The sequence below is a fragment of the Dioszegia hungarica genome (assembly GCF_025882075.1).
Source record: "Dioszegia hungarica strain PDD-24b-2 chromosome Unknown MKK02contig_24, whole genome shotgun sequence".
NCBI classification, from domain to species: domain Eukaryota; kingdom Fungi; phylum Basidiomycota; class Tremellomycetes; order Tremellales; family Bulleribasidiaceae; genus Dioszegia; species Dioszegia hungarica.
Window position 1 is genome coordinate 352533 of NW_026515778.1, and position 18542 is coordinate 371074.

Here is an 18542-nt window from a genome sequence, read left to right on the forward strand (position 1 = left end):
CTCCTTAAGTCTGCCAGGCCAGCCAAATAAAGCCAAATGTCTCTTGCCTCTCTTCCTCACCACTTGCCAGGCCTGCACCTGAAACTGTCCCTCCCCCGAGTCATGGCCGAAACCGTTCCATGCTCGTTCCGCACCCTCCACCGGCACTCCATATTCCAGCCCACAGCGTCCAGCGAATCGGAATGGGAGCTCGTCTCTCCCCCGAACCCTTCAGGCGCGGAGGATGACCTCGTCCCCGCCAAGAAAGGGCGGGTCGTCACGCGGGAGAAGGAGGTGATATTGGCCACAGGCAAAGAAGTGCGGCTGGCGAGTCTTTCGGGCGAAGGGTTCGAAATGCGAAATGGGAATGTCGGGAAATACAGCGTCAGTTTCCGGAGCCGTCTCCTGTCCAGAGAAGGGCTCTCAAGCTGATCCTACAGACCTTGTCCTCCGCAGCCCTGACCTTCGACATCCTCTCTGTCGCCCTAAACCCAACTGGACGTCTCCTTGCCGTCGTGGGCCGATCCCAAATCGTCGTGCTCGTCCTCCCCCGTTCAGGCAGCGCCACAAGAGGCCAAGTCGCCTGTCGGTCAATAACTATCGACGCTCCGCAGTATGCCGCTTCGAGCGCCTCCGCAATCGCTAAAGTCCGATGGCACCCTTTGGGGCAGAACGGGGAGAGTCTCTGGATCTTGTCTTCTGACGGTCAACTACGGTACATCCCTTCCCCCTCTCGCTCCCTTATCCTTCTAATCAAGCTGATACAATCAGGGAATACGATATTCAGTCCCCACACGATCCCATCCAGACCTTCTCCTTCTTACCTCCCTCCCCTGCCTCTTCCTCTCGCTTCTCCGCAGCGGACCCCCTCTCCCGGATCGCCACGTCCTTCACATTCGGGCCACCCACCGGCAGCTCTGGTTCCGGCTCTGGCTCAGGCCCAGGATGGGGCGAACTGATCATCTACGGCCTACTGGCCAACGGGGACGTGTACACCCTCTGCCCCGTCCTTCCATTCCGATGCGAAGTGTCTCTCAAGTGGATTCAGCGACTGAGGGCGTACGTTCAGGAGACGGGAAGCGAGGAGGAACGTTATTGGCTCGATATGCTCTCTCGGCAGGTGCATATCGAGTCGTCGGGAGCGGCTTCGTCGCCTGGTAGTCCGAGCGTCCGGGTGTCTATCCTCGGTCGATCCACCCGGAAGGAACAGGCGGAGAAGAAGGAGGAGGAGGAAGTGAATGGGGATCAGCTTGTTCAACTCCATCCGCCCCATTTGACCAAATCGGGCGGACCGGCGCCTGGTCTGCATATGGAGTTGGAAAGGCAGGGACCGGCGGTGTTTGATCCGGCGGGTCCAGAGGGGGATGAGGAGGATGTAGCCAGTGATTTGATGGTCGTCGCCGTTGGCGCGGGAGGAGACGGGAAGGAGAAGGAGGGCGTGAGGGTCATTGGGGTGTGTTGGTGTGCGGCAAGGGTGGATGTGGGTGTTGAAGTTGGGAAAGTACAGGGAAGATGGGCGGGGTCGAGTCGGTCAAAGGTGAGCTGCTGGTGTGTGATCCATGATGGGCTATGAGCTGATATTTTAGCCTCAAGCTATTTCGAAGATCCCTATCGTCGAGTCTATCCAGCTGGACCTTCCTATCCATCTAGCACCCGACAACGCGCCCCTATTCACTTCGGACCCGCTCCATCCAGATACCTTCTACGTACAGCACATCGCTGGCGTCGATGCCATCTCCGTACAGGACCTCGTGACGACTCTTCTAGCGGAGAAGGGGGAGATCTCAGGCTGTAGCGTCGCTCAGCTCGTCTCAAGCAGCGGGTGAGCTAGCCATTCCAGTATTTTGGTCGAGGTGTAGCTAACGAGCTAGTAATAAATCCCAGCAGATCGAAGGCCTCGCGACGTGCTATAATTTCAGCCTGGGGTACGGCGTCCTCGCTCTGTCCTCGTCAAACCGTCTGGCGGGGATTGAGCTCGACTACCGCAGTTCGGACGGTGGGGACGCCGCCATTCCCTCCAAATCTGACCCGAAATCCGCCGAATCCAGCGCAGGTAGCGGTCACGCCGCAGACACCGCCTCCCTCCTCCTTTCCCACCCTATCGACATCGACCACCTCCTCCGCTCCACCCTTCCCTCCCCCTCCCTCCTAACCGCCCGTTCCGCCCTCGACAAGCTCTCTACCGCGCGCATACCCCTCGAGACCGTAAGCCACGAGCACCTCCGTTCCCTCGTCTCACTCATCGCCGCCCTTCAAATCCGGATCGAGGCCGTCCGTTCCGCCTCCGCCGCCGTGGAACGACACCTCGACCTCCAGGTCTCGGAGTTTCAACGCCAGGTCCAGCTTCTCCAGACGACGGGCAAGTTGCTGGCGGACGTCAAGGGCCATCAGGCCATCGAGCGCGCCGATGGCATGATGAGGACCCAAGAAAAGCTGGTAGGGCGGATGGACGGGGTGTTGGGGGGTTTGATGGGTCTCTATAGGCCGCCCGTGGCCGAGGTGGAGAAGAGGTGGTTTGAGGAGTTGGAGGCTGTCAAGGGGAGGGTACAGGGTGGAAAGGGGTTTGGGCTGAATAGGGGTGGAGGGATGCAGGCGCAAGTGGACGATGTGAGTGTTGGGGTATTGGATGATGAGGATATGAGCTGATCTCGGTTAGTTGGAAGATCAGCTCGAAGAGATCAAGCCGTCGATTGAGGCAGCCAATGCGGAGCTCCAGTCGCAGCCTGCGCGAACGAAGCGGACGGGCGCTAAGCAGATCCGGCCGATCGAGAGCGCCTTGTATCAGAAGATGGACGAGATAGGGCGGCTCATGAGGAAGATGGAAGGGCTGAAAGTAGAGGTGGAGGAAGCACTCGAAGGGGGATCGTCATGAGGCCGACATCGAGAGAATGAGACAGATTATGAACGCTGTTGCTGCCTTTTCCTACTGAGCCAAATGTGGTGGGTACATCCTCCTGACGACAACGACAACAAGATCCAATACAACCAAAGTCTCTCCTCCCTCATTAGCCCCCGGCTCAGTTCATCGCCCCAATACTAGCCAAAATCTCCTCTGCCCTTCTCTGCATATCGGCCCGTTCCGCCGCCTTTCGAATCGCCTCATCCATCTCCCTTCTCTCCTCTTCCCTCCGCTTCTCCTCCTCCTCCTCCCTCCGTTGCATCTCCATCGCATCCGCAATACTCGCCTCCATCAGCAACGTATCCTCCTCCCTCGCCTTCTCCTCTGCATCCCGCGCGGCCCGCTCGGCCGCCTCGGCTTCTTCCTTGGCTGCCTGTTCGCGCGCCGCGGCGAGTGCCAACTCCATCGCGATCGCTTGCGCCTGCGCTTCCTCTTGTTCCCGGATAGACTGGCGGACGACGTAATCTATTCCTTTGGCGAGCACTTCGATGCGCGGCGCGTTGAGCGCGCCGAGGGAGAAGGAGCCGTCCATGTTGAGATGGATGTTGCGGGATTGGGCGAGGGAGGAGACTTGGGAAGGAGGGAGAAGGGCCGTGCTTGCTCATCAGCGCCACCACTTCCTGCTTTCCCCGAAGCCTCGTCCGCCAGGGGGCAAACTTACCATAACATCCCGCTCGACCGCTTGATATGTAACCAGCTCCCAGGCGTCTTGAGCTTGTTCGTGAGCACGTCATACAGCTTCTCCCGCACAGAGCGCAATCGCCCCGACATCGCCTTGATCTCGTTCATCCTGCCGTGTCAGCTCTGTATCGTCATGCTTGCCACAGACCAAGTGAAGCTCAGCTCACCATGCGGGATACAGCTTCGAGTCTGACAGGATCGACCACACGATATGAGCACCCCACGGGGCAGGATGCGAGTGGTACGCACGCGCCGCCGCTCGGAGCTGGGAATCGACCCGGTCCTTCGTCTCGGTAGATTGAGTCGCTACGGATATGATGGAGGGCGAGTCGGCGTAGATGCCCATTCCCTGATCGCATCAGCCGCAGCCCTCATAGCCTCTGTATATCCCGAGGGAGACAGACATACCGCATCGAAAGACTGGACGACAACAACGGGGAGACCCTCATGTACCATAAACTTGACAGGCTGGGCGTCCCGGTCTACGTCCCCGCTCGACAAACCCTGAAAAGGGAGTACGCAAAGAGGAACGAGTTGACGTTCCTACCCTCGTCAGCTCACTTTTCCGTGCACCTCGCAGACCTAAAGGGGGGACGTACCGCCAGTAACGTGGTCAGGATCCGCCATTGCGACGCATTGATCTCCACTCCGGTAGGTACCGTCCCGCTCACATACAGCAAAACGACTGATCTCGGCGTTGCTTCCTACACTCATCAGCTGTTGCTCTCTTTGCCGCCTAAGGTGGCTCAGAGAGTGATAGCTCACCTGTAAATCCTCTCGGATCCCCGCCCAGTCTACCGCCCCGCTCTCTTGGTCCAGAAACCTAAACCGCCTCACGTCCAGCCCCGACTCTTTCATCGCCAGCTCGTCCTCTGGCGTCGTAGGAGTGGGGCAGTAGACCGCTTTTGGAGCGCCCGGTATTGGGCCCGGAGGAAATCGAGAGAGAAAGGACGCGGCGATCCGGAGGGCGCCCGTGATCGTGTGTGCTTGTACAGCGGAGACCTGTAATGACCGTCAGCCCTTCCCATCCCCTCTCCTCCCTGCTGATCTCTCGGGGAGGCAGATGAATGACTAACCAAACCCCTCTTCCACACCGTACTTTCCGCACCATAAATTAACCTCGTCCCTTCCTTGAAAAACTGCTCATCCCCCTGGATAGGCAACGCGTCTCGCGCTAGTACACTCTCCTTATCCGCCCGCATCGTCTTTTCGACATATCGCACCGTTGGGGGGATAAAGATCCGGCCATTGTCTTCTCTGAAACCTTGCAAGGTGAGGTCAAGCTTGGGGTATGGGGCATCGGGGTCGGAGGGGGGTTGAGACTGGGTCTGTGTCTGGTTCTGGGACTGAGATTCGGTATTAGGATTGGTATTTGGAGGATTTGGGGGTTGATATGTTTGGCTTGGGGGTTAGCTATGCTTGCAATGCTACGAAGTCGTTCTGCACGTAGCTCACAGAGTAGATCGCGCTTTCGGGATAGTCGACCAAGGATCATCCGTCGGGTCCAGGGGCACCTCCGGCTCTGCCCGAACTTTCGGTGGCATACTCGCGTCCGACAACTACTGCATTAGCTTGGTCCCCTTCCCCATCCCGTTACACTGGGTATAAAGACCCACCTGCTGCAACACCTCCATCAACAGCCCCGCCCTCTCCCCACTCTCCAGCCCCTCCAGATCCATCCCCGCCGCCGTACTGAGATTAGCCAGCGCATTGCCCGCGATGACATTCCCCTTGCCCGCCGCTTTGGTAGCTTGTAGGATCGTGTCCATCGCGGCGGAGTTGGCAGTATCGGCGTCCATGGAGGTGCCGGCGCGGATGAGGGTCTCGAGGGCTTGGACGCGGAGGCCGAGCTCGTAGTTGACGGGGGACTCTTCCAGGGGTCTGGGTGTCAGCACGGGCAGGCAGTTGCAGCCGCAATCAATGCAGAATGGCTAGAAGAGGAAGAGAAGGAGAAAAGATGACACACTTTCGACGCTTCCGTTCAGGCATGACGGGCGCTTCCATGCGGCACATACTGGCCACCCCGCGGCGAATACTGCCTGGTCAGCTGGTGTTATTGGTACAGGGGGGACGTAGAGGCGTACCATCTTTTGCAAGGGATGTTACGATCACACTAGGACTTATCAGCTCGTCTATCAGTTGAAAGAGACGGAGGTGTAGCTTACATGTTCTGTGAGGCTCAGCGACCATGCGTCAGTAGATCAAAGGCGTGAGAAGTATGAGCAGCTCACGTTTCTGCGTGGTCAGCTCGTGTTGCATCAAGTTAAACAATGATCAGAGAGCTTACTCTGCGATGACATTCTGTAGAGTCTATTAGCTCAGTCCCAGGATTCCCGAATAAGCACACACATACCGGTACAGCTCCTGTCTCCATCAGCTCACCCTCGTCAACCCTCAGTACGCAAACCACTCACAAAACCGTCCTATTCCTCTTCCGCTTCAACTTTCCATTATCATAATAATACTTTCCATCCTTATCGTCTTTCCCCTCCATGTCCGAATCCTCCTCTTTATCCCTCAACGAATCATCGTCGTCCGAATACTCGCCTTCCTCCTTGTCGCCTACGCTCCCCCTTGACCTCGGCTGACTAACACTTCGCTCCTTCTTCTTGGGATCCCTCTTGCGCTTGGCCTTGTTGGCGCCTTGTAGTCCCTGCACCACGGCATCCACTTGGTCCCCCGACAACCCCTGTCCCTGCCCCTGCCCTTGTCCCTGTTGCGACCCCGGCTCCATCCCTTGATCCTGGGCCAGATCATGCGCGTGGACCGAATCCTGCTCGCCAGATCCTGAGGCTTGCGGCTCCCCATCGGCCTCCGCCCCCTCCGCGTCCGCTCCGTCGTCCACGTCAAGATCTAGCCCCGTATCGTCCTCCTCCTCATGCGCGATACGCGAGAGCGCCGCGAGGTTTGCTAGCGTCGCGGGGTCAAACCCCTCTTCGTCTGGCTCCCCTTCCGCATCCATATCCTGGAGAGCCTCCTGCGCCGCCGCTTGGTCCGCCGCGAGCAGGACCGGATCGATCATCTCCGTCCCAGCACCGGTACTAGTCGCGTTACTGTCCCCGGTCGAGGCTACTGCCTGTGTATGAGACTCGGTAGCGGGTTGCTCCAGGTGGATAGACACTTCCCCGAGAGCGATGTTGGGGTGAGTTGACCCATTCGTGGGAAGGGTGATGGAATTTGGCCCTGCTTGTGTGGTAGAGGGGGCATTAACGGTCGACGGCGGTAACGGGGCCGGTGGCATACCGGGTGGAGGAGGGTGGACCGCGCCTGGCGCGGAACCGTGAGAATCGCTCATAAGCTAACGCCGATTTCGGTGGGATATAGTCGAAAAGGGTATCGTTCTGTGCGCAGCCGAGAGCTGTTGCTGTACGCCGTCGATATGGGATGCTCTGGACAATGACTAGGTGCTGCTGTATAGGCAAGAAGGATATGGACGCGCTGGCTTTGTTATTGAGCGAAGCAGAAGGGGCACAAAATCTGATTCCGAGAGTGGCAAAGCAAGTGGCGCCGCTCGGATAAGGCACGCCACACTGATAAAGGGGGGGAGTGCACCAAGAGTGCCGCTGTCCCCGCCTCCACCGCGCGCGATCGATAGCGTCATAGCGGGGTGGGGGGTCCATGCTCTATGCTCTCGAGCTCATGCTTCTGATCGTCTCTTGCCTCTTCTCAGCTCATATATTAGAAGGACATGAGCATCATCCCCCGCTCTCTTCTTCGTAGCTTTGTACATCGTCCTTCTCACAGATTTACCGCTTGTCGTCAGCCCCAACGCAGCTCGATTCGATTCAGACATCTAGGCGCCATGTCCCATCAGCAGGAGGTAGAGCTCAAGAATACCGATCCGGCTTCGGTACCTAACCCATTGGGGGAGGGTAATTATATCAAGTGAGCTCGCCCCATCGTTTCCACGTTCGGACCGGGACACTAGCTGACACATCCAGGACAGCGGGCTGTATCATTATTGGGTGAGCTTCTGGATACGAGTGTTCGAGGATCACTGGACAAGCTGACACCTCAGAGATGAGGTGCTGAATGGAAAGACGAAGGACACAAACAGCAAGTGAGCTTACCAAACGAGGTCGCGATGGGCGGGACACCAGCTGACTGGCTAGCTTCTTCGCCCAGTACTGCTTTGACTTGGGTATCGAATTGTGCGTACTGATCGTCTCTACTGACTCCTACTCCAACCCGCCGGGAGCATTGGCTGATATGATAGGAAGCGTATCGAGGTCATTGCGGATGATGAAGATGAGATGTGAGCTGCGTGATCTGGACCGTTGGTGGAATCGGGCCTACAAGCTGACACTTCAGTGTTGAGGCTGCGCGACGGTTCACCAAGAACTACGACTTTGTGATCACCTCGGGCGGTATCGGTCCCACGCATGACGGTGAGCTGTCTGCTCCGCCTCCAGTGACGCCCAATTCATGTATGCAGATATCACCTACTCCTCCCTCGGCGCAGCGTTCAACCTTCCGCTAGTCCACCACCAAGAAACCATGAAGCGAATGTGGACACTCGCGTCTGCTGAGAAACGTGAACTCATGTCAAATGCGCCGGAAGGGGAGAAGGAGGCACGGAATCGTATGGCACTGTTCCCTACTGCCGAGGAAGGGAAGAGTGGGGCGGAGAAGAGCGAGGTGTTGTTTGTGAAGGAGGAGATGTGGGTGCCTGTTGTTCGGCTGGGAGGGAAGGTGAGTCATCGACGTCGGGACTTGGCGAGGAGCTATATGCCGGGAAAGGATGGACAGATGAGGGAGAGGAATGGACCTTTCGACCGGGTCAGGCGAGGGGGGGGGGAAAACGAGGGGAGAGGGAGAGGGAAAGCAGGGGAGATGGACACCCGCAAATGACTTCACCATAAGGACATGCTGATTCAGAAGCTCTGCGTCTTCCCCGGCATCCCCAAGCTGTTCCAACAGCTCCTCCACGGCCTCACCCCTTACTTACCACTACCCCCAGCCTCGGCAAAGCCTTTCCGCCACCTGATCTTCACCGAGTGAGCTAAGACGTTCTCTCTGTCAACACCTGCAACCGATGGAAGTGTATAGCTGACAGAGCGTAGTAAAGCCGAATCAGCCATCGCTCCATACCTCACCGAGCTGCAAGCCAAGGTGAAGAAGGAGGGAATCAGGGTCGGGTCATGTACGTATCATCCCTCCGAGCTGCGAGTCAGGGGAGGTGGCTGGTGCTGATCAACAGACCCATTCCTCTTCAAGGGCGTGCACGTCAGTCTGATCGGGCATGATATCGAGAGAATACGGGAGCTGGGACAGGACGTAAGCAGTAGCCATCGCTCAGAAGGTTCCCAGAGCTGATCATCAGGTCGTCAAGGAGCTGGATGGTAAGGTTGTTGCGGAGGGTCAGCTGGGCGCGGAGAAAGAGGCGTCCAAGATGTAGTTGTTGGATAACGAATGGCCTTTACACTGATGCCGATGCATTGAGATAGCTCAGTATAGACATGTCTGGCTGGAAGAGAGCGCCAACCTGTGTAAGCCCCCTCAGATGAGGTCCGAGTGGCCAGGGGTACCAAGGTTAACGGATACACACACGCACACACGCTACAAGCTAACTCTCCATACCTAAAGGACCCAAAAGCACAGCACAGACACTACTACTCTACACTACGCTACGGCTAGACTACAAGCTTTTCTTCTTCGTCTTCTTCTTACTACCACTCCCTTCTCGTCTGCTCACTCCCCCGCCTTCTCACCATCCTCGCTCTCCTCCTCGTCCTCATCGCCCAGCCCCATCTTCTTCGCCAGCCTCGCCGCATCCCTCGCCGCCTCCCGCATCGCCCAGACCGCCTCCCAATCCTGCTTTTCCCTGCCTTCCCAACACCTGCCCGCCCGTCCAGCCACCTTCCAGATCATCTTGGCCTCCGCCCTCTCATCCCTCTTCTGGCGCCACCTCCGGACTTTCCAGCTCAGGTCCTTCAGCTCCCAGCTCAGCCCTCTCAGCCCATCACTCGCCGCCCAAACGCCATCCTTCACGAGTATCCGGACCGCCTCGCGCTGCCGGTGGACGTACGTCCGTACCGGGCCGGCCAGGCGGGGACCGTCCGGGATCGCTCGGTCGTGCGTGCCCCATCGGGCGGAGCCGGGAGCTTGGGCGAGCGTCGGGACGCGGTCGGCGACAAAAAGGGTCGGGAGGGCGTCTTGGGCGAGCGCGGGACGGGAAGGAGTGAGGTACGGATTGGGCGCCTGACCCAGAAGCGCGAACCGAAGGGTCGGGTCCTCTCGATGGTACTCTTGGGGCGACTCGAGGGAGCAGTATCGATGATAGCCGGGACCCAAGAAGGGCACCTCCCACTCGGGGAGGAGGCCCTTCTCGGAACATCGCCGCGGACGCTCATCGACCGGGGCCGGGTCCACGAGCGTCTTCTGCGAGTCCTTCGACTCTCCGCGCCGGCTGGGAGTTGGGGACGGGGGGCGGGTCGAGAATCCGTCGGGAAAGGGAAGAGCGAGGAGGTCTTGGGCGGAGGGAGAGGAAAGGGTGACCGTGACCTTGGGCATGGGCCGATGTGCGCAGGGCAGCAAGGTGCTGTTCTGGTGGAACGGGAGAGGACCGCGGTTTCTGGGTGCTATAGCGGTGGCGGAGGGGGCAGAGACGGTGATGGCGGGCGGAGAAGCAGTGACAGGTGGGGCGGTCATGCTGGTGAGGAGATGAGGGTTGCAGGTGGGGTGGGGACGGGGCAAGGGGCAGGTGGCAAGAGGGTCAAGCTACGTGCAGCTGAGCTGCTTGGTCTGTTCAGAGGGCAGAGAGAAAGGGAGGTGTGCTGCTTAGTGCAGGAGTGCGGGAGTGCAGAAGATGGGAATTGGAGCTGACAGACACAGAAGCTACATCTCTCGCGGACTCGACTTATATACGCAACAAGGAGGCGGGACGGGTAGGTCATCGCGCTGGCAAGGTACAGTGGCTGGATGCTGGACGCTGGATGCTCGCTTAAAGCGAGCTAGACTTCGGATCCGTCTTATGAGCACGAAGATAGGGAGTTGATTCAGAGATCCTGCCGAGGGCGAGGAGAGTGGTGGGGAAGCGGGGAAGGGGGAGGTGAAACCGGAGAGATCCTAAATGAGAGAGGGATGAACGTGGGAAGGCGTGTGGGTCGCCGTTCTTTGGTATTGAACAGGGGGCTAAGGCGCGCTAGAGTACTAGTAGATGCACAATTGTCTTTGGTATTGCGGCTTTGCAAAACCTCTTTGGCATGTGCAAGGCGTCGAACATGCAAATTCCAAGTTCCAAATGGGACTCTGCAGCTGGGTAACCTGAGGACTCGCCATCCGCCCGGGGATGTTTTCAACGCAAACAATACCCAGTCCCCACCGAGCACTCCTTCCCCTTCTTCCCTATGACGCACAACTGCCCAAGACACTGGTTCCAGTATCTACTCGAGACTTCCCCACTTTCACTTGATTACGGAGAGTACAGGGGAAAAGTACAATAGCAGGGCGGCAAATTTCGGGCGAGCGGACCAAATCCTTGTTTACCCGATCACTTGAAACATTCCTGCCTGGACAATGCTCGCGTGACGCATGATGACGCGTCATATCAAGCTTGCGTCATGCATGCTAGAGAGGCGAGAATTACATGCTGCTTGCTCACTCCATGATTCATCCAGAAAGGTATGCTAGTAAGTTGATCGTATGGATACTGATACAAGCTCCTACAGCGCCAGAAGCAACATCACCGATCCGGAATCCGAACGTATGTAGTAGACCGAAGAGGGGGTCAGGGGTACTCGTCGTCCCATGCCCGACCGATCTCGCCGTACACTCGCTAACATTGTCAGCTATCTACTCAGGAGGACAAGTGCAACGACTGAACTCACCTCTCGGATAGCCCGAGCGCAGGGGATGAGCCATGTACACGGGAAGAAGTTGCCCTGGGGGTCTTTCTGCTACATCAGCTTGTGGCGATCTTGATAGTCCGGGATGACTTAAGGGGACTTACGATCTGGTAGTGGTATGCGTGAAGTAGGAGGCCGACGGTATGCAGCATCGCATCGTCGGTAGATGCGGAGGTAGCTTCCTGCACGGATCAGCCCAAGCTCTGCACCACCCAGTACTGCCACTCTAGAGGAAGAAGAAGACTCACTCGGTCATACCAGAAGCAGAACTCCTGGGGAGACATCAGCTCGGTTCCACTGAATGTCCAAAAACAACGAGTAGAGGACTCACGTAGGAGGTGCGATGGAACATCTCGTGGTGCCATTCGAGCTTACCGTGGCCTGGATAGTTGACCGCGTTCATGCTACTTGATCAGCAGGTTGATCATCTGCAGTCGGCCCTCAGGGAGTATGGGGAGGTCTTTGGAGTTGAGTTTCTGAGGCTTACATGCGGTGCTGATCATCAATCTCCTCAAGTACGTCAGCCCAAGTCCGCCGCGTACTCGCCTTACTGCGCTCCGGGCGAAAGCAAACTTACAGCTCTGATTCGGCGGTCGATCTCATCCTTGATGTGCATCCTGGACTGATCAGCTCTTGTTCTTCCAATAGCCGATGTTTGACCAATGGACTCACGGATGACTATTGGCCTGCTCAAGTGGGTACATGAACTCTGCATGATCAGCTTATGAGGCGGCGGAGAAGATTGAGGAGAGGTACGGACCGCCTGTGACGAACGAGTCGGAGATCCAGCCGGGGAGCCAGGGAGACTGAGTGGTGGTGTATGGCATGGCGCTGCTGAAGATCCGGAGCGATGGGTGGAGAGTATGATCGTGCAAGAGTTGTGAAGCGAGTGACGGTGTGTCGGGGAGCTGTGAGGTGGGAAGCGACGAGAGCGATGAGCAAGAGAGCAAGAGCGTGAGGGAGCGAGTGGGGATCAGCCTGACCTCTTCTCCCTCGGGCCCCTCTTATACCTCCATCATCGCCTTATCCGCCGCCGGACTATACTTTGAGGGTGTCGACCTCAGCCTCCGATTCGGCGTCTCGCCGCACCGCCATACCTCGTGTTGTCAACAAATGACAAAGCTCAAGCCCGATCGAGAGCGTCAGCATCGGGGTGAGGCGAGTCAGTCACCCGATGAGTCGATGAGTCCGAATCGGTCCGATAGAAGAAGGCGTGTCGCCCCTTCATTTGGGTTGTTAAGCGGACACGAAAGGCATGTAGAGGAGCGCCCTGGCGTGTGGAAAGGGAGGGGTAGTACCGTCCAATCTGTGCGATGAAGAGCGCCCTTGACGGTAGAGGCGTTTCTAGAAAGAGGTGATTGGAGGGTTGGCAGGCGAGATAAGGGGGTCACTTGCAGGTAGTCACTCCTCAAAGAAGCAGAGGAAGTGTCGGGATATGAGCTTATCAGCTTCTTCAAAGAGGACAGAGGAGGACAGGGCGCAGGCACGGAGTAGCGGGGGAACCTGTGACCTGTGCGGCTGTGTGTGTCGGTGTCGTGTGTGCTGATGGTGATCGCCAGATCTACTGATGGTAGTCATAAGGTCACCTGACTTCAATCACCTGTGCTATTAGACTTCGGAGAACATCGCATCTGGCGCTCAGGTGTTCCTTATGATGCACACAGCCTGCTTTAGTCAGTGATAGGCGTGTCGACCTCGGATCGAATCGGCCCGGCATCCGCTCGCTGCTTGCTTCCATCTAGAAGCGAGTCAGCGGCTGTAGTGTCGATTGGATCATCGTCCGATCCTGATCATCATCAGCAGCCATTAGTCAGCGGATGATTCTAGCCGTGATTCGAGGTGGGAACGCGTGGGATGGAACCAGTGCAGCTGGAAGTGAGGTCCCAGGCATCAGAAGATCGATTTCGAACGTCATTCCCCAATCTTGGCTTTGACGCCTCGCATGCTCACCAGAGAAGCGTCTTCTCACTCCACGAACAATTGCTTTGTCGATACGCTGAAGGTGTCAGTTCAGCATGCTGGAGAGCACGCAGGGGCAGTGGAGCTCAGTGGAGCTTGGAGCTTGGAGAGCGGCTCCTCCCTCATTAGCCTTTTTTCGCCTCTTTGGGCGGTTGAAACGCGTTACGTAACGCTGTTTAGGTTGACGACAACCGCGACCGAGCGCGTCCATATCGCTCATCTCTACCTCCAACATCTCACGCGACATTCATAGTAGAGCGCTACGCTCCTACCCCTTGAGGGACTCTCAACGACCCATACGCCCACCTAACGACCAAATCTCGCTTTTACATCAACGCATTCCGCCCAAAATTCACCTCGGATCGATCCTCCTTTCCTGTCAACAATCAAGCCCTGCTCTAAAGGCATCCCCGTTCCTTCATCTTCTCCATCTCATCCACGACAACAATGACGGCTATCTCTCACGCTCCTCCTCAGCAACTGGGCTACTCTGGTCCGGGACCCTCTTCGACCAACTACGGCCAACAACAACATCACCAGCAACAGCAGCAGCAGCAACAATCGTCCTACACTTATCCCAGCCCGTCGCAGAATCACTCGGTAATGGAGGACTTGTCGGATGAGGACTTGGCGTCAGACTCGGGGGACGACGAGGAGATGGAGGGAGAGGTGACGCCGGAGCAGCAGCGGTTCTATGAGCAGCAGCAGCGGCAGAGCCAGATATACCTGCAACACCAGCAGGCGAATGGGGGTGGGCCTATACTGGGGCAAGGGACGCCGGGAAGTAAGCGCGGGAGCACAAGAGGGGAGGATACGGACGATGAGGATATGTACTCGGACGACGAGAGCTCAGCGGCTAGTATACCGGATGAGAATATAGATCCTGGGTTGACTTATGCTCTGTAAGTCCAGATCGTATCGAGAAAAAGGGTTGGACAAAGCTGATGGGTAGGCATACCTTCCTTGCTACGGTGGAAGGACAGGCATCGGTGGTCAAGGGCGACTCATTGCTGTTACTCGACGATACCAACGCGTACTGGTGGCTCGTCCGCGTCTTGAAGACCGAGGACGTCGGATACATCCCCGCGGAGAACATCGAAACTCCCTACGAACGTCTCGCTCGGCTCAACAAACATCGGAATGTCGATCTCGCCCACCCCACTATGCTGGAGAAGGCGGAAGGCGAGGCACAAGGGCGTGAGAGGATGAAGGCCGGTCTGGCAGCTGCGGCGTTGATGAAGAAGGGAGGCAAGTCGGATCGGTCCGGATCAAGCGGAAGTGATGGACCAAGGAGGGTCATTTTTGCTCCTCCGACGTACGTCGAGCCCTCTATCCGTACATGGAGCTCGGACGAGGAGGGTGAAAGTGGGGATGATGAGGACGAGGATGATGACGAAGAGGAAGAGGAGGTGGTGGATATAGTGGAGCCAAATCGTCAGGGGAAGATGGCGGATATGGAACCGGATGATGGGGTAGAGTGGGCGGACGGAGCCGGCCAGGACGCCCAACGGCGAGTCATGGAGACCAATCAAGCGCAGCAAGCTCGGCCGCAGTCTGCAGCCCAGCCGGTCCAGGCAAAAAGCAACAATCCGTTCGCACCTCGTTCATCGGAGCCCCTTGTCCAGACAGAGCAGCGTGCCGCTCTCGACCCCGCACAGGCTACAGGCGAGACTAGGCGGATCACCGCCACTCCCGCTCTCGCGCAAAGCGGCCAATCCAACGTCCTCCTCCCTAGCGCAGTCGTCGCCAATGGTCAGCGCAACGTCTCGGCGCAGTCCGGTACCTCGGTCATGTCCAACGCGTCCACCACCGCATCCTCTTCGGATCCGACGAGTCCCGACGATAAGAAGCTGCGCAAGATGCGCAAGAGCAGCTCGCAGGACTCGCTGAGTGGAAGCGAGCGGGGCGATAAGAAGGAGAAGAAGCGGGGTATGCTTGGTGGACTGTTCTCACGCAAGAGCAAGGACAAGGACAAGAAGGGAATCTCGTCCTCTGATCCTCGCGGGTCGGAGGACAGTATCGTCTCTGGCGCGATTGAGGGGTCGCCGGGGAGCGTACATCGCCGGTCGGAGGAGAGTGGGAATACCGTCCGCGCGCCGACACCCGCCGAGCGGTCCCAGGATACGTCAGGCGCGCAACCACCGCACAGCCTGCGCCTGCAGCAGCAGGATCAGGCGACGATGCAGGCGTACTCCAGCAAGTACCTCAAGCTGTCGCCCTCTTCCGACGTCCGGGCACCTACCGCTTCCGAAGCGGCGGCGGCGGTCGCTCAGAGCGCGGCGGCCATGCGTCTTTCGGCGAGCATGAACGGCGCCTCCAAACGGCCAAGCAGTATCATCGTCTCCCCCAACCCGGCGGCTCCTCTCCTCAATGTCATGCGGATATTCGCGGGCGAGCACGTCAAGTCCGACGCCAGCTTTAAGACCGTGCTCTTGAATGACACCACCACGTCGGCCGACCTCATCCGGCAGGCGATGCAGCGCTTCCGGATACACACGTCGACCCCTCCCGGCGCGGATAAAGGGTTCTACCTCACGGTCAAGGATGTCAACGGGGAGGAGATGGAGCTGGAGGGGACGGAGAAGCCACTCCAGATCTTCCTGGACACGGTTCAGCGGTGTACGGAAGAGGACGGCTCGCTCCTGACTCGCGCCATCACCCCTACCGTTAAGCGCTCCAGCATATCGAGCATATCAAGCATCATGAGCTTGTCGTCCCATCCCGCCATTGCCAAACTGGGGATGAACGACTTTTCCGACGACTCGGTGGTCAAGATCTACCTCAATCGGCGGAGACCGGGCAGTGTCCAAGCTGGCAAAGGACTGGCAGACGGGTCTAGCGAGCTGGGAAGCTATTCCAGTCAGCTCTCGACGGTACTGGAAAGCTCGCCCGGCTCGAATCGCCGTTCGGGCGTCTGGTCGAATGACGACTCGCATGCCGGCCATCTCCCTCCCTCCCCTCCATCCCAATCTATGCGGTACAATCCCTCTCTGACGATCAATACCAAAACAGAGGCGTCGCCAGAACGGTTCTCATCCCCCTCTGCCCGCTTCACCGTACAGATTCTTCTTCACCCCTCGGATCTCCCGGACGGGTCGGTGTTCGATCCTGTCAATGACGCGATCATCTCGCGCTCGGTACTGCGGGATAGACTCCAGGCGGGGCATCCGAGCCAGGGGTCCAGGGATCTGCCGCAAGATAAGCGGAGGAGACTGTTCATGCTTCCGAGGAATGCGACGGTCGTGGAAGCGATTGAGCAGGGGTTGGAGCGCTTTGGGATACAGGGAGGAGTGGTAGATGGGGGAGATGATGTGGAGGAGCGAGGAGGGAAGAGGTCGGGAATCAAGTTCCGATACAGTCTGGTAGCTGTAACAAGGGGACAAGGTGAGTTTTCACATGCCTGCCATTCTTCGACCAGGACCAGAACTGACTTTTGCAGAGCGGGAACTTCCGCCTTCCAGCAAACTCCTCGACTCCTACTCTGTCCCACCGACACTCAAGCCTGTCGAGCGCACAACTCCCGAGCAACGACGTCGGTCTCGCGAATGGAGCTACAACGCCGGCCAAGCGTCCGATATCCTCCCTTCCGACCCCATCTTCATCCTCCGCCGTTCAGGCAGTCGACATCCCTCCAAAGACTCCTCCCGCGCCATCCTGCAGCAACAGCAACAACAGTCCCTCGGTATTGAGGGGAACTCGATCGCGTCTTCCTCGACCCGTCCCGATCTCCGGAACGGCGCCATGTCGCCCCAAGAAATCATTGCTGCTCAGCGTGCGGCATCACGGGCGACCCAAAAAGCGCTCATCTCGGCGCACACCAATAAGTCGGAAGGGATCGACGTTGTCCTTCCCAACCGAGGGACATTACGGTCGAGCAGGTTGCTCGAGCCGACGGGGGACGAGGTGGTCCGCTATAGCTTCATTGACGATGATGGGGAGACGTACGATATCTCGGAGCTCCTGGAGGAGGAGTGGGGAGTAGACGGGACGCAGAGCTCGCCGCACATCCCGCAAGCGGCACCGGCGCCAATGGGCAACTCTCTCCGGCCTCCTGGACCGTACAGGCAAGGAACGGACCAGAGCGTCTACGTCACTGCGCCAAGTACGCCCGAGCCGGGTATGTCTCGGCAGATTGGGGTGCCTGCTCGCCCACCGCTCGATCGGCGAGGGAGCGGGAGTACGGATATCCTCCGCGGGGTGGTAGAGCGGTCGGCTGGGAAGCCGGAGGAGAAGCTAGAAGAAAAGATAGCGAGGGTGATTGAGAAGGTGAAGACCACCAAGGCTATCCCGACCACCCCCGGACCGCCCGTCCCTATCGCTATCACGCAATCGTCCCCTATCCCGAGCGGGCGGACTACCCCTTCCAGCTCTGCGCCCGGCTCCGCCCACGTATCGAGCCGCGCCCTCTCTCCTTTACTGGAAGGGCAGCAGTCGGCGAGTCCGTCCAGCGTCAACTCGCGCAGTAATTCTCGGCAAGGCTCAGGCAGTCTGCAAAACACCGCAGCGAGTGTCAACCGGATTATCTCGCGGCATCGCCAACAACCGTCTATTGCTAGTATCATGTCGGACATCTCTGGACCTGGCGCCAATGAGCACGGCGAGGATGATGGGGAAGGAAGGGACCGAGATAGGGACAGAGATGGCAACACCACCCCCGCAACCGCCACTTCATCTTCCCATCCCACTCCACCCCTCGGGACCTCCATTTTCATGCGCGCGGTCAACTCGACGAGTCCCACGCCTAGGCAACCCGTGCGATACACGGATGACTTTGGGATGAAGACGCTCATGGGTCTCGTCGAGGCCCGCGCGAGGGAGATGCGACCCAAAGCCAAAAAGGAGAGGAAGGCGGTGGGCGCGGCAGCGGGGCCAGAGGAGGAGGTGACCAGGCTGTTATGGGGCGAGAAGATGGGGAGGGAGGAGACGGAGGAGATGGCTCCTGAGATCAGGTCGTGTCTGGGGAGGGCCCAATCGAGGCTGGACGCATGGGATGCCGAGCTGGATGGGCTGCTAGCGAGTCTAGGGGGAAGGATGAGATGAGGACGCGGAGGGGAAATCGATTATCTGTATGTAGCTTTTTCGGATGATATAGGTATATAGCTAGATATGACAATTATGATGTACAGACCCCACTATGATCAAGCTGTAATCGTGCTTTCTTGTCCCTCCTCTCCGCT

General features: G+C 58.2%; 6 protein-coding genes across 6 annotated transcripts; 4 read left to right on the forward strand and 2 right to left on the reverse strand.

Annotated features, from left to right (window-relative positions):
* Positions 1–102: 102 nt before the first annotated feature.
* On the forward strand, positions 103–2851 carry MKK02DRAFT_40427 (uncharacterized protein; the record flags this gene model as incomplete). The annotated part of the gene is made up of 6 exons (XM_053091092.1): positions 103–363; positions 420–694; positions 751–1516; positions 1566–1801; positions 1851–2586; positions 2636–2851. The coding sequence occupies 6 exons, from the start codon at positions 103–105 to the stop codon at positions 2849–2851; spliced, it is 2490 nt and encodes an 829-aa protein (XP_052942820.1).
* A 145-nt stretch (positions 2852–2996) lies between these two features.
* On the reverse strand, positions 2997–5358 carry MKK02DRAFT_35241 (aspartate aminotransferase-P2, mitochondrial precursor; the record flags this gene model as incomplete). The annotated part of the gene is made up of 8 exons (XM_053089120.1): positions 2997–3474; positions 3540–3668; positions 3727–3908; positions 3968–4102; positions 4159–4263; positions 4325–4561; positions 4636–4899; positions 5176–5358. The coding sequence occupies 8 exons, from the start codon at positions 5356–5358 to the stop codon at positions 2997–2999; spliced, it is 1713 nt and encodes a 570-aa protein (XP_052942821.1).
* A 2003-nt stretch (positions 5359–7361) lies between these two features.
* On the forward strand, positions 7362–8957 carry MKK02DRAFT_35242 (MoaB/Mog domain-containing protein; the record flags this gene model as incomplete). The annotated part of the gene is made up of 11 exons (XM_053089121.1): positions 7362–7444; positions 7501–7524; positions 7578–7619; positions 7672–7710; positions 7776–7814; positions 7871–7947; positions 7995–8251; positions 8441–8556; positions 8623–8702; positions 8760–8836; positions 8883–8957. The coding sequence occupies 11 exons, from the start codon at positions 7362–7364 to the stop codon at positions 8955–8957; spliced, it is 909 nt and encodes a 302-aa protein (XP_052942822.1).
* A 293-nt stretch (positions 8958–9250) lies between these two features.
* On the reverse strand, positions 9251–10210 carry MKK02DRAFT_30023 (uncharacterized protein; the record flags this gene model as incomplete). The annotated part of the gene is made up of 1 exon (XM_053087959.1): positions 9251–10210. The coding sequence occupies one exon, from the start codon at positions 10208–10210 to the stop codon at positions 9251–9253; it is 960 nt and encodes a 319-aa protein (XP_052942823.1).
* A 3812-nt stretch (positions 10211–14022) lies between these two features.
* MKK02DRAFT_19833 (uncharacterized protein) lies at positions 14023–15170 on the forward strand (the record flags this gene model as incomplete). The annotated part of the gene is made up of 2 exons (XM_053086160.1): positions 14023–14267; positions 14318–15170. Coding segments are annotated over 2 exons (1098 nt in total), but the record flags the coding sequence as incomplete, so codon positions are not given.
* Positions 15171–16106: 936 nt separating this feature from the next.
* On the forward strand, positions 16107–18405 carry MKK02DRAFT_35243 (uncharacterized protein; the record flags this gene model as incomplete). The annotated part of the gene is made up of 2 exons (XM_053089122.1): positions 16107–16749; positions 16784–18405. The coding sequence occupies 2 exons, from the start codon at positions 16107–16109 to the stop codon at positions 18403–18405; spliced, it is 2265 nt and encodes a 754-aa protein (XP_052942825.1).
* Positions 18406–18542: the final 137 nt, after the last annotated feature.